This window comes from Acomys russatus, chromosome 17 (assembly GCF_903995435.1).
Source record: "Acomys russatus chromosome 17, mAcoRus1.1, whole genome shotgun sequence".
NCBI lineage: Eukaryota > Metazoa > Chordata > Mammalia > Rodentia > Muridae > Acomys > Acomys russatus.
The window spans coordinates 38,846,445-38,869,248 of record NC_067153.1 but is presented as its reverse complement, the minus strand read 5'-3'; the positions used below and the strand labels follow the sequence as shown (position 1 = coordinate 38,869,248).

Here is a 22,804-nt window from a genome sequence, read left to right as displayed (position 1 = left end):
TCTTCCAGTGGTCCATCACTCCTGTCTCTTCCATCCCCTGTTCCTTACAGCCGTTCTGGCTCATGTCTCCTTTGTTGAGGAGGCATTGACCTGCTCTCCTGTCCAGACCTGCTGTCCCTATTCCTTTGGATAACCAACCCATCTCCTATCCCCACTTACGTGAGAACACACCTGTACAATGGTGTTTTCTGGAAGGTGTCTCTTAACATCCCTTTATGCGGGAGAGCCCAAGCCAGGATTGCACCCCTGGCTTGAAGCTTGTGAGCAAGCACTCCACACCCACTAGACTGTGAATGAGTATGTCATTACCCAATGGCCTGCATGGGGCTCCACTGGGATGGCATAGCTGGATAGACAGGAAGAGGCAGCCATAGTTGTGACCCCACCCCTACAGCAGGCACACATAGGCATAAGCAGCTTCCTCCACTTCGAATGCCTACCTTGGGGTGTCCTCAGGTTGCAGGGAGGCCTCCTCACAAACACAGGGTATGCACAGTGTGGTAATGAATGGGGGGCTGTTTCCCCACACTGAGGTCTCTTTGAGACAAACCTGGGATCCTATTTACCCTGGCTTCCCTGGCACTTACTTGGAAGGTGTTCAAAATAAACATGAGTTTATGGCAGAGGTTCAGTATCTGTCTGAGAAATCGGTTGTGATGAGCTGGGCTTTGCACAAGATCCAGCTTGGCTTGAGGTGAGCAAAGCAGTACGCCACAAGACTAACGTTGGGCTGGGGAGATGGCTCAGTGATTAAGAGCACCTGTTGCTCTTACGAAGGATAGGGATTCTACTCCAGGTAGTCACTGTAACTCATATTCTAGGGAGTCTGAGGCCCTCTTCTGGCCTCCAGAGGTACTGCATGCACACGGTGCATAGACATGCAGGCAAGATACCCACCCATTCACATAAAATAGAAATAAGCCTTTTCCCCAGCACTTGAGAGGCAGAGGCCGGTGGATCTCTGTGAGTTTGAGGGCCAGCCTGGTCTACAAAGGGAGTCCAGGACATCCAGGGCTACAAGGAGAAACCCTGTCTTAAAAAACCAATAAAATAAAATACCCCCCTTTTTTTTCTTTCTTTTTTAAAGGGCTAATGTCAGTCTGAAGGCAGGGCTCAAGTTGTAGTAGCCTGTAATCAGGAAACTGACACAGAAGGACCTAAGTTCAAGCCATCCTGGGCAACTTGGTGAGATAAAATAAAAGTGTGGGTCCTGTGAGGGGACTCAGCAGGTAAAGGTACATGTTGACAAAACTACTTGAGTTTGGTCCCTAGAACTCATGTGGTAGAAAGACAGAACAAACTCCCACACACTGTCCTCAACGCTAGCGTGCACGCACACACATGCACTCTCTCTCACACACACACACACACGGCATGCATATATACACGTGCATGTACGCACAGGCACACACATGCACAAGTGCATGTGCACACAGGCACACACATGCATGCACACAAATAAATGTGATTTTTTAAAAAAAAGTATGAAATAAAGTAGGGCTATAGTTCAGTGTTTATGTAGCTCAAGGCCCTGGGCTCAGTCTCCATTACTGAAAGAAAATATTATCCAAACTTTATCACTGGAATTAGTTGACCCTTAGGGTGGGTTAGCCTCCTGGATTAGGGAAAGGATGGTGCATTAATCCTGACCTGCAAGAACAGGTCCTAGAGATGAGATTCAACATACAAAAATTATACGAACGAAAATGGCAGCAGGCTGCCACACCTCAGTGAAGGTGCAGCAGGAAGACAAAGGCGGGGGAGGCATATGGGGGTGTCTGTTCTCATCCTCAGACTCCCACCCATCAGTACACACACACACACACACACACAGGGTTAGTGTCGGAACACAGGATCGCCTCATTACCATTTCCCCAAGGGCGAAACCGGCCTTACCTTTCCACTCTCCCTGAAGCCCAGAACCCTCAGTGAAGTGGGTATGACCACTCACTCTCCAGGCACAGCCTCTCCCCCAGCCCAGAGCTCCATCTACTGGTCCCCTGTGGTGAGTCTGCGGAAGGCCTAGATGCCATTCTTTCGTACCTTGCACTGGCCCTGGCCCACTTGATGACAGCCATGCTGGTCTCCCTGCCGAGGGTTTATATGTAAGGGGTGTGTGAACTGGGGGATGTGGTACTTCATCAAGATGCTCTAGGAGTCTCAGTCCAGGGAGAGTTCCAGTGGTGATGTGGCCCAGCCCCTCCGTGGGGTACTGGAGCTCCAGTCCCCCAGAGCAGGAAGCCCTCCCACTTGCAGCTAGGGGCTGGGAAGTCTGACATACGCCATCCTTTTCTCTCTACTTTCTATGTGGTTTTGGAGACAGGGTTTCTCTGTGTAGTCCTGGCTCTTATGGAACTTGTTTTATAGACCAGGCTGGTCTGAAACTCAGATATATCCACCTAGCTCTGCCTCCTGAGCACCTGGGTACCCTCCCTTTTTATGTAGGTCCTGTTGTAGGCTCAGCCGATCTCCAGTTTCAAATATCCCCATGTGGGCCCTTCGACTGAGATCTCACTGGCTTCCACACAGGCCTTGGGTGTGGCTGGCAAGACCTGCTTATGGCCTGCCCTCCAGGGCCTACGGGCCCCAGAACCAGTGCTGTGTGCAATGCTTTCTGGGTTCTGCGTGCTTCCATTCTCTTCACCCAGGCTCGTCTTCCAGTTATTCAAAGGAGTATTTCTTTTTTTTTTTCTTAAAAGATGTATTTATTATTATGTATACAGTGCTCTGCCTGAAGGTCAGAAGGTATCAGATCATGTTACAGATGGTTGTGAGCCACCACGTGGTTGCTGGGAATTGAACTCAGAATGTTTGGAGGAGTAGTCAGTGTCCTTAACCTTTGAGCCATCTCTCCAGCCCTCAAAGAAGTATTTCAAGGACTGGGTAAGATGGCTGTCTTGGCTAGTTTTATGTCAACTTGAGACAAGATAGAGTCATCAGAGAGGAGGGAACTTCAATTGAGAAAATGCCTCCATAAAATCCAGCTAAAGGGTATTTTCTTAATTAGTGATTGATGAGCAGGTCCCAGCCTATTGTGGGTGGTGCCGTCCCTGGGCTGATGGTCCTGGCTTCTGTAAGAAGACAGGGTGGGCAAGCCACGATGAGCAATGCTGGGGTCCAGCCCCAGTTGAGGTCAGGGCCTGAAGAAGGGTGAATGCTAAAGTGACGGAGGACAAATGAGTCGAGGAGTTTTACATCCTGACTGATGGGCAGTCAGGGTGCCTCTTTATTTATACAGAACTCAGTCAGCTGGGATAAAACACACCTCAAATCATTTTTGTACCCGGACATACGTTTTAACTTCTGTTCTGCTTGGCCATAAGTTTAGTCATCATTGATAAATCATAATGACAGAATTACCTTTTACAATCATTTTCCTTCATTAACCCCATAACTCAACTTTAAAAAGAAAAAAAATATTCATTCATTCATTCATTCATTTATTATGTATACCCTGCTCTGCCTGCATGTACGCCTGCAGGCCAGAAGAGGGCATCAGATCACATTATAGATGGCTGTGAGCCACCACGTGGTTGCTGGGAATTGAACTCAGGACCTCTGGAAGAGCAGTCAGTGCTCTTAACCTCTGAGCCATTTCTCTAGGCCCCTATAACCCAACTTTTGATAACATTGCAGTTTCAAGGGCATATTTTGCCAAAGTATGACAGACTGTTCTCAGGCTGGGGGCTCTTGCAGTTTCTTTCTTTCTTTCTTCTTCTTCTTTTTTTTTTTAATTTTTTGAGACAGGGTTTCTCTGTGTAGCCCTGGCTGTCCTGAACTGACTTTGTAGACCAGACTGGCCTCAAACTTACAGAGATCCACCTGTCTCTGCCACGCCCCCCCACACAACCCCCCACACCCCCGTGCTGGGATTAAACGCGTGGGCTACCACGCCCAGCTAGGCTCTTGCAGTTTCAAGAGCACTAGACAGAAAGAAAATCTCCAAGCCAGCCTGGGCAGATTGTCATGTCCCAAGTAAGTTTTAATAGTCAGGGTGATAACTGTCATTAGGTGTCCCCAAAAATTCTTCAGGCAACGGCTGCTGCAGCTTTTATTCAATTTCCATCCCAATACAATGTTTATATATTTTTTTATATTTGTAGAATGTATTTATATGTCTAATCTTGGTATGTTTTGTTTCTTGGTCATATGGACATTACAGTGGCACCATATGAGTTAACTTTTTCTAAGAAAGGGAGGTCCTAATATTTTATTCTTTTTATCATTTATCCACCCCCATTCTTTGTCCATCAGTATAAGAGAGAGGCTTTTATATTTGTTCTGCTGCCAACTTCTCTAGCCTACCGGACACTGTTTACCTTTTTAGATTTACTTTGTTTTGATTATCTTGTTCCTGAGTAAGGAGCATCCAGGGACAGATATGCCAGGAATCATAAGAAGGTCTCTGGCATAATTATTTGAGTCACAGCCTCCAGGGGGACAGCAAGACCTTCTAGTAGCGCCAGATAAGGATATCTCCCTAAAAGTGGGAGGGGCGGTACAGTCAGGACATTTCTGGGGAAGCTTAAAAGCAGTACTCCTGGGAGAGGATGTAATTGCTGCAAAGGAAAATTTCCATCACTCTAATATCCCCAACTTATATAAAGAATAAAAGCCCCCGAGCATGCGACACGTAGAGATCAAGGCCAAAAACTGGGGGACCATACATGCCACAGCGGTTGCATCACGGTGGCTCAGCTTTGCTGGAGCCATGTCAAGCAGCTGTGCTGGCTTTAGGACTTTCTCTGTTCCCATTAGATATGGCTGTGCCCCCATCCACAGCCTCTGCATCAACTCCTGCCTCCAGGTTCCTGCCCTGTGTGAGTTCCTGCCCTGACTTCCCTCAGTGACAGGCTGTTTCCTGGAAGTGTGAGCTGAAAATAAACCCTTTTCCTCCCCAAGTTGTTTTGGTCATAGTGTTTCTTTGCAGCAATAGAAACCCTGACTGAGACAATAACAGAATAAGTGACTGCCTTCCTAAAAAAAAAAAAAAAAAAAAGAATCAGAATATGGAGGGCAGTGGGTGGGGTGGGGGAGGGCAAGAGAGAGAGAGAGAGAGAGGGAGTCAGAAATATGGAACACCACAAAGGACATGGAAATAAAAGGGTGGTGGAGGAGCAGATCTGCTTGCAGTTTTTGGCAAGGGAACTGATTCCTCTGGTGGATGGCTCTGCAGCTGACTAAAATCTCACTTTGCTGTGCTTTGGACTCCAAGCAGCCATCAGCCATCTAGAGAATCTGCTGTTAAAAACAGAGCTACTGCAGGGGCCTAAGATAAGGAGCATCCAAGGTCTGGGAAGAGAGGCATAGGGATGGCAAAAAAACAAAACAAAAACAAAACCCTCTTACATTTGTCTTCTTATTCCCCTTTAATTTATCTAATTTTGCTTGGTTGGTTTTTTTGTTTTCTTTTTCGAGACAGGGTTTCTCGGTGTAGCCTTGCTGTCCTAGACTTGCACTGTAGACCAGGCTGGCCTCGAACTCACAGGGATCCACCTGCCTCTACCTCCTGAGTGCTGGGATTAAAGGCGTGCGCCACTACCGCCTGACTAATTTATCTAATTTTGTATCTGAACTTTTTCACTATCGGGAAGTCTTTTTTTTTTTTTTTTTTTTTTTTTTGAGAGAGAGAGAGTTTCACTATGTAGCCCTGCTATGTACAGCAGGCTGGCCTAGACCTCACAGGGATCTGCCTCCTGTGTTCTGGGATTAAACACACAGCTACATTATCTTTTGCCTGTAAGTATGTCTATGTGAGGATGTCAGGTCCCCCGGAACCTAAATTTCAGACAGTTGTGAGTGGCCATGTGGATGCTGGGAATTGAACTTGGGTCCTCTGGAAGAACAGCCAGTGTTCCTAACTGCTGAGCCATCTCTCCAGCCCCCTCAAACTACCTTTTCAAAGAGAAACCAGTATGTTCTAAGGCAAGCACAGGCTAAGGCAGTTATGTAGAGGAATGTTAATTCAGAACATGGCTGCTCTGGCAAAAGATCACATCCAAAGACCTTCTAGGTCTGTGTGATCCGGCTGGAATACAAACACACCTCTAATTCAGGAGACAGAGGCAAACAGATCTGAGTTCAAGGCCAGCCTGGTGTAGAGCAAGTATCAGGTAAAGAAAAGCCTAGGTCCAGTCATGATGGTACATACTTTTAATCTCAAGGTGAAGTTAGTTTGCGGAAGGAAGCACCCATGTTTGAAAGTGATGTCTAATTGGGTGGCATAAAAGGTGACAAATCAGAGAAGATTTGACAGAACAGGATCTGCCCAACTCTCACGAGAAGAGACAGGAAAGGGAAGTTACTTAAGAGGCAGTTTTACAGAGAGAGGAGGCAGGTTTTTGTTGTTGTTGTTTGTTTTAATCAAGGACAGTAATAGAGAGATGGGTTGCAGAGAACTTAGGTAAAGATGAAACGAGACAGAAAATGAGAAGCCAGAAGATTAGAGCAGATTGCTGAGTTAGTTTGAGGCTAAGCAGAGCAATTCTGGAAAGAGAAGACAGATTAAATAAGTCAGCTGGGAGAAGAGTTTGAGCCAGCACAGCTGAGTCAAGCCAGCTAGTCCAGAGCTCAGAAAGAACAAGGTAAGGGTGAACTCATTAAGCAGTTAAGTCTCAGAGGCTGGAAACATTCTAGGCCTAGGTTAGATTGTACAGAGGCTAGAAGCTTCCAGGTCTAGGTCAGCAGAAGGAGGTAGTAAGCCTCTGAGACAATTGAGCCAGGAGATTAGAAGTTACTTTTACACAGTTAATGATGACTCAGCCAGCAGTGCAGAGGACACTTGAAGGAACGCTATAGACAGAGAGGAAAGAGCAAACTTCAATCACAAGAGCACAGGAAAGAATACATTTCATGCCAGGCGTGGTGGCATGCACCTTTAACCCCAGCACCTGGGAGGCAGAAGCAGACAGATCGCTGTGAGTTCAAGGCCAGCCTGGTCTACAAAGCGAGTCTGGGACAGCCAACGCAACACAGAGAGACCCTGTATCAAAAACCAAAAACCAAAAACCAACCAAACAAAAAAGAATACATTTCATGAGAGGAATACTGAACAAAGTCTTCATCAAACCAATGAGCAAACCAGGATTGCCCTGACATTACTGGGAAGCAAAAACAATCCAGCCAATCACAAAACAGCAACAATAATTACAGGGATTGGGCTGGAGAGATGGCTCAGTGGTTAAGAGCACTGCCTGCTCTTCCAGAGGTCCTGAGTTCAATTGCGAGCAACCACATGGTGGCTCACAACTGTCTATAATGTTATCTGATACCCTCTTCTGCAGATAAAGCACTCATATACAATAAATAAATCTTTAAAAAAAATAATTACAGGGATTAGTACATATATCTCAAAAACAACCTTAAACATCCATGGATAAAACTTACCAATAAGAAAAAAGACTGGGGCCAGGCATGGTGGCACATGCTTTTAATCCCAGCACTCGGGAGGCAGATTGCTGTGAGTTCGAGGCCAGCCTGGTCTACAAAGCCAGTCCAGGACAGCCAAGGCTACACAGAGAAACTCTGTCTCGAAAAACAAAAACAAACAAACAAACAAACAAACAAAGGAAACATCCAACTAGAAGATGTAGAGATGTAGTTAGTAATTATAAATATGAAGGTATCCTCCGAAAATGTAACATTTTAGGAGGGTTTTTGTTGTTTGTTGCTGTTTTGTTCTTTTTGTTTTTTGCGATTTTGGTTTGTTGTTGTTTGTTTTTTTTTTTTTTTTTTTTTTTTTTTTTTTTTTGATTTTTCAAGACAGGGCTTCTCTGTATAGCCTTGGCTGTCCTGAAACTCACTCTGTAGACCAGATTGGCCTCCAACTCACAGATAGCTGCCTGCCTCTGCCTCCCAAGTGCTGGGATTCACCACTGCCCAGCAAGACTACAAGCTTTAAGCTACAAAGTATCAACTCATCTAATCAATTAATGAGCGCCTTGAGGCTGGAGAGCTGTAGAGAGGCTAACACCTCTTCCTGCTCTTCCAGAGGGCCGGAGTTCAGCTCCCAGCATCCACACCAGGAGGCTCACAACTGCCTATAACTGTAGTGAGATTTTTGTTTGTTTGTTTGTTTGTTTTTTTTTTTTCGAGACAGGGTTTCTCTATGTAGCCTTGGTTGTCCTGGAATCACTCTGTAGATCAAGCTCACCATGAACTCATGGAGATCTGCCCGCCTCTGTCTCCTGAGTACGGGGATTAAAGACGTGTAGTACCACGCCCAGCCTGAATTTTGGTTTCTTTAAAAAAAACAAAAACAAAAACTAGTTATGTTATGTAAGTATGTTTTTGTTTTAATCTCAGGTGTGGGATATGGGACTGTTTCAGACTGTCCACAGCAGCTGACTATAATGTGCCTTATGCTCTGTCAGGGGCATGGTTTGTACCAGCTACAGATAGTTAAATTCTCGGAGCTCTTGTGAGGGTATAAATGCCAGAGCCCAGCGAGGTATAAGGGGAGTTTCTTTCTTTTTTTTTTTTTTTTGGTTTTCGAGACAGGGTCTCTCTGTGTAGCCTTGGCCATCCTGGACTCACTTTGTAGACCAGGCTGGCCTCGAACTCACAGCGATCCGCCTGCCTCTGCCTCCCAAGTGCTGGGATTAAAGGCGTGCACCACCACGCCCGGCAAGGGGAGTTTCTAAGAAGAAGGCGGGTGGCTGCTGCTGTCCCTGTTGCCCACCCCTTTGCTGCTCCTGGTTTGTCTTGCTGCTCTGTTTGCTGATGTATTTGCTATGGCGGACTGCTGGACTGCTGGATATCCTGATGACAAAGATTGGACATGTCCCCAAGGAACCCAATAACCCTAGTCAGCAGGAAGTAGTCTAAAGAGACCTATGCCCCCTTTCCCTTCTAACCTTTTTCCCTTCTAACCTTTTATATATCTTTCCTACGCGGTACTGGGGGGTTGGAAGAGAGGTAGAGATATAAGGATGCAATAAAATGGATAAAACAAATACACCTACATATAACTCTAGCTCCAGAGGATGCAACAGCCCTGCACACATGGCATATGCATAAGTAAAAATTAACTAGTTAATGAAGTACTGAACCAAGCAATTCTTAAACAAAGAAATGCAAATGACTAATAAGTGCTTAAAGAAGTGTTCAGCGTTCTTAGCTAGCAGAGAAATGCAAATTAAAACTTCTTTGAGAGTCTTTCTTACTCCAGTCAAAAAGACTATCATTAAGAAAACAAATGATAGCCAGACTTGGTGGTGCATGCCTTTAATACCACTGCTTGGGAGGCAGATGCAGGTGGATCTCTGTGAGTTCAAGGCCAACCTGGTCTACAAAGCTAGTTTTAGGACAGCCAGGATTGTACACAGATAAAAAACAAGCAAACAAACAAAAAACCAGAACAAGACAACAACAAAAAAAACGGGGGGGGGGGAGGGAGAGAGAGAGTACAAATGATACACTGGTCTGGGGAGATGGCTCGGTGGTTAAGAGCACTGGCTGCCCCCCCAAAAAAAAGAAAGAAAGAAAGAAAAAGAAAAGAAAAGCTAAAGGCCAGGCACGGTGGCCCACACCTTTAATCCCAGCACTCAGGAGGCAGAGGCAGGTGGATCCCTGTGAGTTTGAGGCCAGACTGGCCTACAGAGTGAGTCCAGCACAGCCAAGGCTACACAGAAAAACCCTGTCTTGAAAAACCAAAAAAAAAAACCAAAACCAAAAACAAAAAAAACCCAAAAAAAATACAAAATACTGTTCTTCCAGAGAACATATGTTTGATTCTTAGCACCCACATGGCAGCTTACAACTGTCTGTAACTCTAGTTCCAGAGGGATCCAACACCGACACACATCCAGGCAAAACACATAAAATAAAATAAAACTAAATCTTTTTTTTTTTGTTTGTTTGTTTTTTCGTTTTTCAAGACAGGGTTTCTCTGTGTAACAGCTCTGGCTGTCCTGGAACTCACTCTGTAGGCCTCGAATTCATGGCGATCCACCTGCCTCTGCCTCACGAATGCTGGGATTAAAGGCATGTGCCACCACAACCGAGCCAAAACTAAATCTCAATAATAATAATTTTTTTAAAAGATGTTGAGCCGGGCATGGTGGCGCACTCGAGAGGCAGACGCAGGTGGATCGCTGTGAGTTCGAGGCCAGCATGGTCTGCAAAGTGAATTCAGGACAGCCAAGGCTACACAGAGAAGCCCTGTCTCGAAACAACAAGAACAACAACAACAAAAGGATGCTGAAAACAAAACTACCACACAGCTCCACTCAACCAACCACTCTTGGGTGTTTACTGAAATACTATTGTAAGTCACGTCTCAGAGATACTTGCACATCTATGTTTATCACTGCACTGTTCACGATGGCCAGAGAGTGGAACCTGCCTAGATGACCATCAACTGGTGAATAAAAAAAAATGTGGCGCATATATTCACTGGAATATTACTCAGCCGTATAGAACTATGAACTCATGGCACTTTCTGGGAAGATGCCTCTGGAAAGTATTATGTTACGTGAGATAAGTCAGACTCAGAAAGACAAATACATGTTTTCTCTTTTATGCAGAACAATGTTAGTTTTTTAAAAAAAGATTTATTTATTTATTTATTATGTACACAGTGCTCTGTCTGCATGTACACCTGCAGGCCAGAAGAGGGCATCAGATCACATTAGAGATGGTTGTGAGCTACCATGTGGTTGGTTGAATTGAACTCATGACCTCTGGAAGAGCAGTCAGTGCTCTTAACCACTGAGTCATCTCTCCAGCCCTCAACAATGTTATTTGTTTATTTATTGTGAGACAAAGTCTTGCTATGTAGCCCGTGCTGGCCTGGATCTCAATACAAAGCTGGCCTCAAACTCACAGAGATTTGCCTGCCTCTTCCTCCCAGAGTGCTGGGATTATATGTGTGCACCACCATCTGGCTGAATCACCGGGTGTAAATGTGTGCTGTTTTCATTTTTAGTTTACGTGTATGAGTGTTTTATCTGTATGTCTATGCACGAATGGTGCTGGTGGAGGTCAGAAGAGGGTGTCGGATTTCCTGCAGCTGGAGTTGCAGATGGCTGATTACAAGCTACCATATAAGTGCTGGGAACCAAACCCAGGTCCTCTATAAGAGGAGCAAGCTCCCAGGGGTGACCATAGCACCCTGGCCACCTCAATTAGGAACATCTCTCCCTAGACACAGAGCCCACAGGCTGCTGAGCCTTGTGAGGAGTGGACCCCCAGTGCCACTACACCTGTTGAAGTCCCAGAGTCTGCCTGTCTGTAGGTCACACTTGTAAGCCTGTGGCATAGCACTGTTGCAGGGTATGGGTCTGCTACCTTAGCTGTGTCCTGCATTTCCTGAAACAGAGGGTCATCCTGTCCCAAGTATAGACTCACCCCCTAAACTGCTCTGTGCATCTTTTCTGGGAAAGTATGTGTGGGTGTGCTGGGGTATGGCCATGTCCACACACAGCGGTTAGTTAGCAGACTCCATCCTTCAAGAGGGCTCCTTAAGACAGGAAGTAAGCCGACACTAGGTCCATCCCTTCTCAAGTGCATATGAACAATAAACACTGCGAAGTGCCACTCCCAGTCAAGCCTGGTTGACAAGCAGAAGCAGAGGCCAACAGAACTGCCCAGCAGAAACAGAGACCAGCTGAGCTGCCTAGAGGAGGGTTAGACCAGAGTCACTTGGAAAGGACACTGTCCAAGCTGTGGAGCTGCTGCAGGTTTTACAGGCTCCAGGTTTCCAGCTTTCATGAGCTGTCACCGGCCCTTTGGTGTTGCAACTATCTTTGGGTCATTTTGGTTCCTGTAAGCAACCCCTTACCCACATTCCTGTGAGTAATTCCAATAAAATTAGTTGGTTCATCTCTGGTCATATAAATGATTTGGTCTCTCCTTGGTTCCATAACTGGGGTGTAGTGCTTTGAATAAGAAGGATGCCCAGGGCCTGGAGAGATGGCTCAGAGGTTAAGAGCACTGACTGCTCTTCCAGAAGTTCTGAGTTCAATTCCCAGTAACTACATGGTGGCTCACAACCATCTATAATGTGATGTGATGCCCCTCTTCTGGCCTACAGGTGTGCATACAGGCAGAGCATTGTATACATAATAATAAATAAATCTTTTTTTTTTAATTTTTAGAGACAGGCTTTATCTGTGTAGCCTTGGTTGTTCTAGACTCAAAACTTTGTAGACCAGGCTGGCCTCAAAATCACAGCGATCTGCCTGCTTCAGCCTCCCAAGCGCTGGGATTAAAGGTGTGTGCTACCACCCCTGGCTAAATACATAAATCTTAAAAAAAGATGACCCCCATAGATACATGCGTTTGAATGCTTAGCCCATAAGGAGTTGCACTATGAGAGGGTGTGGCCTTGTTGGAGAAGGTGTGGCCTTGTTGGAGAAGGTGTGGCCTTGTTTGAGGAAGTATATCACTCTGTGTGCACACTTTAAGATCTGATATGCTCAAACTACACCCACCATGGTACCCAGTCTCCTTCTGCTGCCTGCTGATCAACACACAGAACTCTCAGCTCCCTCTCCAGCACCATGTCTGCCTGGATGCTGTCATGTTTCCCATCACAGTGATAATGGACTAAACCTCTGAACTGTAAGCCAAACTCAGTGAAATGTTTTCCCTTATAAGAGTTACTTTGGTCATGGTGTCTCTTCACAGCAGTAGAAATCCTAACTACTTAGGGCAAGTAGACATTTATTCGTGTCTCCCTGGGAAAAATCTGTCACACAACAGGGCAGGGTCACTTCGGCCTCACAGGGTTGGAAGAGTGAGAGGATGGCCTTCATACTCATCTTGATTCTTTTTTTTTTTTTTTAAGATGGGTATACAGTATTCTGCCTGCGTGTACACTTGCATGCCAGAAGAGGACACCAGATTTCATTGAGGATGGTTGTGAGCCACCATGTGGTTGCTGGGAATTGAACTCACGACCTCTGGAAGAGCGAACAGTCAGTGCTCTTAACCACTGAGCCATCTCTCCAGGGCCCCCATCTTGATTCTGTGTGGGCAGAACCCTACTACAGATCCAGGACCCTTCAAAAACTCAGTCACTTTTCTTTTCTTTGCACATTTATTGAGTTTTCCCAACTCGTGGGTCTCATTGCGTTCTGGCTGTGTGACTGAGTTGGGCTCTTGGCTTTCTTAGGGGCTGGGTTAGGCAAGTTTCTGCCTTTGTGGGAGGGTAGGGCATGAGGATGCTGGGCGAAGGAAGGCCAGCAGGCTAGCAAGGTTTCTGGCTTAGACCTGCCAATAGGTCTAGGGAGGCACAGAGTGCACACGTGGGACCCTGAGACTCTGGTTCCCAGTGCACCTGGGGAGGGTTCGCCTGCAGCCTGAGGCCACATTCTTCCAGCAAGACCCAGGTGGGATCCTCCTCATCCCAGCTGTCCCCAAGGAGCCTGGCGGGCAGGGGCACAGAACTCTGATTCTGCCACGGGGTGGTCTGTTCCAAGATATGCTTCACCTACCAGCAGAAGACGGGGAGGGGGTTGCAGATGTGGGCTGTATTCTGAGCCCCAGGGATGCAGGGCCAGTCTGTGTCAACCCTCACAGATGTACCCAGGGCCCCACTGCACCCCCAATGCCATGTCCTCTCACCAACTCTAGCTGTTTTGACAGCACTGTCGTCATCATCGTCGTCTCCAGAGCCTTAGCAAGCAGCTGCTGCTGGGTTTCACTCAGCGCTAGGGAGAGATCCAGACTGAGACAGGGTTTCAGAACGTGCACTATGCAACCTAGTCCTCCCTTCCTGCCCCATGGCAATCCCTGCACAGGCTGCTTACTACTCAATGCTTCCAGCAGGTAGAAGACAGGGGCAGCGAGTTTCATCTCCAGTTCTCCAGTCTCGAACACCAGACACTCGAGAATGCTGCCTGCTGGGCCCTCCAGAGGCTCCACCTTCCCGCCACTGCACAGGCCCTGCTCCAGCTAAGGTATGGGTGAGGTAAGTGAGGCCAGATAGGCTTGGGTAGGCCCCACCCACCTCCAACATGCTCACACTCACTGAGGTCTCCAAGGCTTCCATGCTGGGCTGGTCCTGTAAAATTTTCCCAATGGCCACCAGTAGCTGCTGTCTCAACTCCATGTCTAAGCATCCCAGTACTGTGGAGGAAGCTTTCACCTCTGCACACAGGCCTTGGAAGTCTTCACTGATCTCTTCTTCCTCATAGCTCCCATCTATAGTGGCAGATGGGAGCACCATCGGTGCCTATGAGGCTTTCGGGAACATTGGTGAGGAAGGGTCTATCCAGGGAGCAGAGGCAGAACCCATGGCGTCCCAGGGTGGTCATGTGGGTACTGACCTGCTTGGAACTTGAATTGCCTCACAGATGGCTCCTAGTATGCCACGCAGGCCAAAGGCATGACGCCCCTGGCTATCTTCTCTTCTGTTGCCTAAGCAGGGCATGAGGATGGTGGAAAGCGGAGGGGGAGAGGGAGGCCTTTTTTGTGCAGGGATCCAGGGACTATTGTCTCATGCCAAATAGGCCTGGGATTTTCCCTGCCCCACCTCCCACCTCCATCCCTCCCCTACTACCGGCAGCCCAGGGCAGCTAGAAAGCTAAGCAGGCCCAGCAGCAGCACCCGAGTTGAGCATCGCTCATTGTGTTTAAGTGTGTATGCATGTGTGGGTGTGTAAGTGTGTGTGTCGACCTCTGTAGGAGACTGAGAAACCTCGTGCCCTGAGCACAGAAACATCTGTCGGGCCAAGAGGGTCTGGGGCCTCACCTGAAGGGGACAGCTCAAAGGTCCTCTGTTTCTCATTGGGGAAGAGAAGAATATCTAGCAGCAAGAAGGAGCAAGGTGGTCATCAACTTCCCTTATCCCCAGGGGCTCCCGGCACCTCATGAGAACCGGGCCCCTCTCACCCACACATTAGCACCTGGTGCACTTGACCGTCCTGTCTGGGACCTCATGCAACCAGATGGCCACAGCATCCCCTGGCTAGCTTAAGCCGCTCAGATTTCCCTGCTTTCTGTGCCACACAGCCTGGGCTCTAGAGACAGCCCCTCGACACTCACCCCACTTAGGGTCGATGAGCAGCTGGGCCACTTTGAATGCAAGGACGCTGCCCGCAGGAATGGTCACGGTCCTCTTCCAACTCCGTTGGCCCTTACCTTCACCCTGAAGCAGAGGGATAGGATCAGGGACGTAGAGTGAATAGCTATCTACGGTGGGCGCTGGCAACAGGCTTGCCATTGGTAATTGCCAATCCAGCCTTTAGCAATTCCAGCACGAGTAGGGCCCATGGATTGTTTCAGGAAAGGGCCTCAGAAGAGAAGCGCTCAGACCACCACTGCCTGGGATGCTGCCTCCTGGCCTCTTAGATCCCTGTGCCCAAGTGGGGCCAGGCAGGGGCTAGGGCTAGTCACATACCTGAAAGCATATAACTCCAGGCACTGCAAACTGGCCGGAGCCCTCTTTGCTGTGGGTCCGGGTGAGCTGCACCTCCTCCAGGGTCTGCAGCACCTCTGTCACCACAAACAGGTTAACCCCACAACTCCGAAGCTGTTGCAGGGTTTTGTTTTCGGGCTGCCGCAGGTGCCTACAAAAGATTGTGCCCCATAGACAAGAGGTCTCCTCCGTCCCTCCCGTCCTGCTGATGGGTGGGATGAAAAGGCTAGGGAACCCAGGAGTCCTGTGGATACCAGGCTTGGGCAACCCTCCCAGAGAGTTTCCAACAGTGTGTAAGGTGACTGTAGGAGCAGGACAAGTTCAAAGAGGGAGAGGTGGACCCACGCGGCTGCCTCATGCCTTCAGTGGCTCACCTCTCAAGCTGCATGATATCCCAGGTATTCTGAGTCACACGCTGTATGCACACGTTCACCGAGGCACTGGAACTGTTAGACACTGCAGCCCCACCAGAAATTTCCCCTTGTCCTGTGCCTGACAGCGCCACGCTGCCCTGAACATTCCCGTCGACGGCATCGGAGAAGTGGTAGCAGCCATGACAAGCTGGTTCTGAAACAACACCAGCTCTAAGGCCCTAGTCCACTAGGCACAGCCTGGTCTTTCCTCTGTAGCTGGGCACTTCATGAAACCTCCTATTCTGAAAATAGGGCCCCAATCCGCAGAGCTGATAGAGCCCAGTGAGATGGCAGCCAACGCCTTTCTTGTATTCAATCTGGGGGTTCAGGGTGAGGAAGAGGGGAGCAGGGAAGGAGATACCTGGTTCTGGAGCATTGGGTTCCAGGATGTCCTTGATTGACAGGTTGACGCATGTATAACGGGGTCTCCAGAACAATGAGCTAGAGAGTTTCTTACTCAAGAGACAGTAGGGCCGGATGCTGGAAGAATTCCGAAGGCTGTCCACTGGGATGAGCTCTCCTCTGGGGTCCACCTCCTTGATCACACTCTTGACCACACCCTGAAAGGCTGATGACATGATCCTGAGGGCAGATGGATTGGTCCATACTTAGTTGCCTCCAGTATTCGGGAAGTCATGCCTTCAAAGCGGCTTGGCCTTGCTAGTCCTGGCACATTCTGGGTGACCACTACACCAACGCAGACACAGTGCTCACTTTCTGGCCCACTTCTCTCTCCCCGGTGCTGTGGCACTCAGGAGAGGAGGAGGTGGAAGAGGAGGTGGAGGAGGAGGAGGTGGAGGGGGAAGAGGACAAGGTGGAGGAGGAGGAGGAAGAGGACGAGATGGAAGAGGAAAAAGACAGAGAAGAAGAAGAAAAAGGAGGAGGAGAGGCAGCCTACAGCAGGCCCTGTATTATCCACACCATCAGTTCCTACGTATAGCCCTTGGCCACCTGCTAACATCTAGGACACCTGTTATCCTTCCTGGCTGAGTGCCGAAGCTGGGGAGGAAACACAGGCCCCCACTTATTAGGGACTTGGCACAGGAGCCCACAGCAAAACCAGGGTTCCAGGTTAGTGGTTTTTCTCCAGGGGTCTCATGCACAGTTCTAAGACTGTCCTGGTTGAACCTTCAGAGCTCAGAGTCCAAAACAGGTGTGGAACCGGCCAACAACCCACACAGTGTGGAAGAGCAGTATTACTCCTAGGAAACTGGGCCCCTGGACCTGCTGAAGATGGAGTGTGAGGCAGGAAGGTCTTTGGCAGTTAGGGAGGGATTTGTGGGCCAAGGGATCAGCATCCGACACAGAAGCCTAAAGTGTTTTTTGTCAGCATCAAGCCCAAACCAGGCTGGCCCCACTGTATGGGCTAGTGGATGGCCTTCATAGAGGCTAGACCCTAGCCGCTAGGGCCTCTTCAAGCTGTTTGGTATGGTGAGGTTTCTGGGAAGGGCTGAATCACCCAGCCACCAAGCATGCATCCGGGGCAGAGAGCGGACTAAGCCAGAGGAGGGGCTGCAGGTCTCTGGGATGGCTGAGTAACAGGGTGACTTACCAGGATCTTCACCTCTGGGGAGGTGTCTGGGTCTCCCAAGGGAAGCAAGGATGTGTGTCCCGGAGAGGTCTCTTATTTGCTCACCGCGGCAGGCAGCCACGGGGCCTGCGCCAGGACCAAGGGTGCTTCTCGGAGGAGGCGCCAGGACACAAAAGTGAAACTGTGAGCTGTGGTCCTGGACGTAGCTGCGCGTTCAAGGAGCCCTCCCCTCCCGGAACAGCTGTGCAGCTTGCCCCACCCTCATCCTGGCAGCCTGCCAGTAGCCCAGAGCTTAGGTTTCCTCTAGTCCTGGTACCTAAAATGTGCAGCGCCTTTTCTTTCTTTAGCACCTGGCCGGTAGTAAAAGCTCTGAATGAACTGCTCTAGAGATGCGCAACTGTGCCAATTGCCAGTAAGCAGGTCATTAGTTATCAGGAAAATGCAAATAAAAACTAGATAGCATCTATCTATCTAGGCTGGCTGTCGTCCTAAGTAAGTAGTAGTAAGAATGTAGAGAAACAAACCTCCCTCGGGGGCCCCTTCCAGGTGGAAAAACTGCAAAGAGTGGAGCTAGCTGCTTTAGAATATATCGGCAGTAGCCGGGCGTGGTGGCGCACGCCTTTAATCCCAGCACTCGGGAGGCAGAGGCAGGCGGATCGCTGTGAGTTCGAGGCCAGCCTGGTCTACAAAGTGAGTCCAGGATGGCCAAGGCTACACAGAGAGACCCTGTCTCAAAAAAAAAAAAAAAAAAAAAAAAAAAAAAAAAAAAAAAAAAAAAAAAGAATATATCGGCAGTGTTGAGTAACCAAATGACCTAGGAATTGGAGATTTAGGTGCATAGATCCAAGGCAAGAGGTCATCCTGTGCTTGTGGCTGTCAGTGGTGACATTTACCTAAAAAGCAAACAAGAGATCAAAGGAACAGTACATTAATGTTCGTGGTAGTATTTAATTTTTTTATTGTACGTGTGTGAGTATTTTGTTATTATGTATGCATGTGCATCATATATAGATGCTGGGACCTGACCCTGGTCCACTATAAGAGCAGCAAGTGCTCTTAATCGCTGGACCATCTCTCCAGTGATTTTAAAGAGTCAAACAGATAACCCTCAAATGACCTGAATGTCTATCAACTCATACATAGCTTAAAAAATAGCAAATCTGTTTTGTTTTTTGGGTTTTTTTTGTTTTTGTTTTTGTTTGTTTGTTTGTGGGGTTTTTTTTGGGAGGTGGGGTTTGAGACAGCCTTTCTCTATGTTATCTTGGCTGTCCTGGACTCACTTTGTAGACCAGGCTGGCCTCGAACTCACAGTGATCTGCCTGTCTCTGCCTCCTGGCTGCTGGATTAAAGGCATGCACCACTACCCCTGGCAAAAAATAGTACATCTGTATAGCATCTTGTCCAGATATTGCACCCCCCCACACACATACACTAGGCAAGTCAGTGCTCTAAGGCTAGGTTCCATCACCAGCCCACAATAGGGGCTGCACGGCAACTGGAAGGAATGAATACACTTCCGTGAGTCACTGCAGAACGGGAGGGAACCCTGAAAGCACTGTGACAAGCAGAAGAAGCCAGACCAAGACCAAAACAACCTTCCGGAGTTTATCATGGGGCTCAAACTCAGGTCCTCAGGCGTCGGGAATGGACGCCTCTATCCACTGAACCCCCTTGCTCCTCTCTTGTTCACTTTTTTTTAGAAGTCCAGTGTGTGGGGAGACAGAGCTATCTGAGGCATGGAGGCCGCATAGGTGCTGTGCACAGGGAGGGCAAAACAGGCTGTGGCACATTGTGCCTGCCATCCCGCAGACAGTGGTCTGAAGTAGGCACTGGCCTGGATGCGGGTACTGCTGGGTGCATTCCTTTTTCACATTTTAGCTCTTTAATCATACTCTAAACCCAAAGTGCTGGGCTTGTTAGCTCCCGGAAGCCGCTCTGAGACACAGAAGGAAGACATTTGCGTATGTTCAGGGCTGATCCCCATTCTCTCTCTGACCCCCATTCACAGGCCGAAGGCCCCTAGTTCCTCTTGAGTGTCAAAGAGTCTAGGACACATTGCTGCAACACCCAGACACCCTTTGGGCTAGGCTTCCTCCTTCTGATTAGGTTATGGAGTTTGGGAGGAGACGGGTGACCAAGGCTACCATGGGCCTTTTGAGTTCAGAGCCAGACAGATCTCTGTGGTTGAACTGTGTCCAGGGCCTGGGAGCCTTGGACCACGATTCTGGGGAGAGTGGGAGGTGGGTCATTTTAGGTGAGATGAATCCTTATATGGTTGGGCTAAAGAGGAAGCTTACAGCACAGCCGGGGCCTGCCAGAATCCGCACTGGGCCAAGAACAGTGGCACCCGGCCAAGAACGGCAACGAAACTGAGGGATCAACGACCTTGGCCACAGAGCAAGGACAGATTGTGGAACACAGGGAGGCCAATGACAAGAGGGACTCTGGACTAGATGAGAGGCCCGCCTTGGGGTCGGGGGTGGGGTCGGGGGAGCATGGGAAGGATGCTGCAACCCAGGACCTAGGAGTATGAGGGAGTTGGCAGCATTGCGTGACTAATGGGATAGGCCCTTTGGGTCCAGATAGGACGGGCGAGGGTGTTGCTTAAGAGGAGTTGGGAGAGGTTGCAGAAAGACCCAGGGTAATGAGGGAAGGAGTTCAGGGACAGTGGCCTAACGGCTGTCCTGTCCCTAAGAGACAGGCAGTAGAGGTTATGGGGCTGGAGGGGGTAAGGGGGGAGGGGTGGGGAGCAGGAAGGGTTCTTTGTTGCCTCATGAAACCTGGGCCCACCTTATTCTTCACACATTTTTCTAGGGGTGTCAGATCGCAGTACCAGCTGGATGGGTTGAAAAGTCATAGTGTCCTGTGTTTCCACACCTAGACTCTACAGCATTTCTCTGAGGTCTTTCCTAGGGTAGGGCTTGTTTTTCATCAACTGGTGATTCTTTTTTTTTTTTTTTTTGAGACAAGGTTTCTCTGTGTAGTCTTGACTGTCCTGGACTTGCTTTGTAGACCAGGCTGGCCTTGAACTCACAGTGATCCGCCTGCCTCTGCCTCCCAAGTGCTGGGATTAAAGGCATGCACCACCACTGCCCGGCTCAACTGGTGATTCTTGAGGCCTGTAATTTAGCAGGTCAAAGACTGTGTAAGACTGAGATCTCCAGAGAGATCTCTAGTCTATTCCCGAGTGCCCACTGAGAGACAGAGTCCATTGTCAATGCAAATGCATAGGAATTTATTGAGCTGATGCGACGGGGTCTGCCAATTCTTTTGAGCTGGAAACCCTGAGAAGCAGAGGCATGGGCTTTTTATAGGTTTTAAACAAAGAGATGAGGTTTACAGTATGTGACTGGCTGAAGCAGTCACAGGGGCGTTAGGAACTTCCTTAGTTGGGAGGGGTAAGTACATTCCTGGGAAAGTGGAAATTTTAAACACAAGCTGTAACACAAACTCGCTGTCCTTGAGTCAAACTGGACTCTGCCACATATGTAGTGATCTGACATCGCTGTCTGTCCTTGCTTGAAGCTGGACCCTACACAAGCTGGCTGTCCTTGGTTCAAGCTGGACTCTCCAAGCAGAGGAGATTTACAGACTTAAGCCTTAATGGAGGTCCTTAAGGGAGGACTGGGTAGGCCAGTTTTTACATTTCCCCAGACTTTGGCCTTAATGGGGGTCCTTAAGGAGGGGGGCCTGGTTCCTTCAACTGGAAGATGAGGTTGAGGCAGGATAGAAAAACAGAAAATTAAGGAGACAGGGGAAGGGAAATGACCCCCTCAATCACTTTGGAATCAGATTGCAACCTTTCGCCAGCTGAAAAGATTAACATTTGCAGCAAAGGCTGATAGAAAGGAGATAATCTCAAATATAGATATTTTATGTTAAGTTAGCACTGCCAGGCCTGAAGCCTGAATATTTATCACTTTGGCTAGGATCTCACTCCTTTCCATCTTAGTTGTCTTGGCATCCCTGCAGGTGTCAGACAAGAAAGCAAAACACTTGAAGAGACTGGGATGAAAACCCAGTGCAGACTGACTTGTCAACCTGGATCAGACATCGAGGACCCTAATGCCAGGCGGCTCTTCATTGTCAGCATATTTAAAACACAGTATAAGTTGGGAAAAGGTTTGCAGAACAGTCAGTCCAATCAGTGCAATTCTGGATGCACAATACAGCTTAAGGTGTGACTACATAGAGACTCCTTTACAAACTACAGGTGACCAGGAGGGCGGGCTTTCCAGCTCAAAGCCTAGTACCCAGTGTGGTCTTTGACTGACGTTAGCAGGCCATGAAGTGCGTGTGACATCTCCCCTAAAGATGGGTAATGGCCTAGGGATAATCATTCTAGGGAATTTGGGGAGGTCTGTCTCTATCGCAAAAGGTAAGCGAGGTCCACCTCCACAGACAGCAGAAAGGTCACCAGGTTGTTAACAAAATCCACTCCCAGCCTTCTGGGCGAGAAAACAGGTATTTTATCTCCTCCATTGAGAAGGGGCCTCTGTGTGTTTCATATTCCTGGTTTTCTGGTGATCTGTGGGCACAAGGACTTTTGTGCCCCCCACGAATTGTCCCCCAGAAACAGTCTAGTGGCCTCATTTAGATTTCTTAGCAACTTTTTGAAGAAAATTTCAAATCCTACCAAAATCCAATATATGATTATTGTAAAATAGCCAGCTAGCTCCTACTATCCTTTGAGAGGCCTGCTGCCATGGACAACCCCAGTCGAGTATGGGGGTCCCTGGGATGAGGGTCCTCGAAGGCTTGGTTGGCAAGGATTCAGCAGTGACAAACAGAGACAAACACAGAGGCAGTTTGAATCTGAGTATGTTTTACAGGCAAGCAGTCTAGACTTTTATACACATTTGGAGCAGGGAGTGCATTGTGGTTATATTTTACATGGAGTAGATTCAAGGGGTCAGTGAAGCAATCAGGCATATAGAATACACAGTACAAAGTCCATAGTAATAACATCATTGTTTCTAAGACATTAACCTGGCACAGGCAGATATTACATTCTCAGGGTGAGCCAAGGGTGGAGACAGTCCTCTGTAAACTTAACATGTTGCTGTTAGTCAGTGTCTGACACCTTTTTCCCATTGATGACTACCCATCCATCCCCTCCCTCACACACTCCTGTATAGAGGAGAGGTGGATGAGGTGCAGTAGCCAATCTATAGGGTCCTCTGCATCTAGGAGGACACCAGAGACCGCCCTTCAATACATATGCCACACTCTATGGAGTTTTGTATTGTAGAAATTAAAATTCCGCTTGTACTTTCACTCTTGTCTGAGTTACTTTTTCCTTGAATGGGCTCTGCCTTTGGTAAAGACCCTTCATTTAACTGGGGGGGGGGGTGTTATTTAACCACTTCCTTTTGCTGTAATTCAATGAAGAAGTTCCCCATTGTTTTATTATCCTTAAGAACGTTCAGGATGACTAATAATAAATTAGGCGCATTTGGAGGAGGCATCTCATTCTGCAGTTTCTAGGCTGGCGCTT

The 22,804-nt window shown here is 48.2% G+C and overlaps 1 protein-coding gene across 1 annotated transcript; it reads right to left on the bottom strand.

Annotated features, from left to right (window-relative positions):
* Positions 1 to 13,005: 13,005 nt before the first annotated feature.
* Positions 13,006 to 16,379, bottom strand: Gsdmd (gasdermin D). Its single transcript, XM_051159342.1, has 10 exons — positions 16,138 to 16,379; positions 15,738 to 15,930; positions 15,346 to 15,514; positions 14,919 to 15,093; positions 14,698 to 14,751; positions 14,294 to 14,364; positions 13,976 to 14,179; positions 13,755 to 13,899; positions 13,570 to 13,655; positions 13,006 to 13,435 (listed from the first exon to the last, which is right to left on the bottom strand). The coding sequence occupies exons 1-10, from the start codon at positions 16,352 to 16,354 to the stop codon at positions 13,193 to 13,195; spliced, it is 1,557 nt and encodes a 518-aa protein (XP_051015299.1). The 5' UTR covers positions 16,355 to 16,379; the 3' UTR covers positions 13,006 to 13,192.
* Positions 16,380 to 22,804: the final 6,425 nt, after the last annotated feature.

Coding starts and splice junctions, on each gene's coding strand:
- Gsdmd (XM_051159342.1), bottom strand. CDS start 16,354: ATGTCATCAGCCTTTCAGGGTGTGGTCAAGAGTGTGATCAAGGAGGTG. Junction 15,515..15,737: donor GATATCATGCAGCTTGAGAG/GTGAGCCACTGA, acceptor AATCTTTTGTAG/GCACCTGCGGCAGCCCGAAA. Junction 14,365..14,697: donor CTTTGAGCTGTCCCCTTCAG/GTGAGGCCCCAG, acceptor TGCCCTGCTTAG/GCAACAGAAGAGAAGATAGC.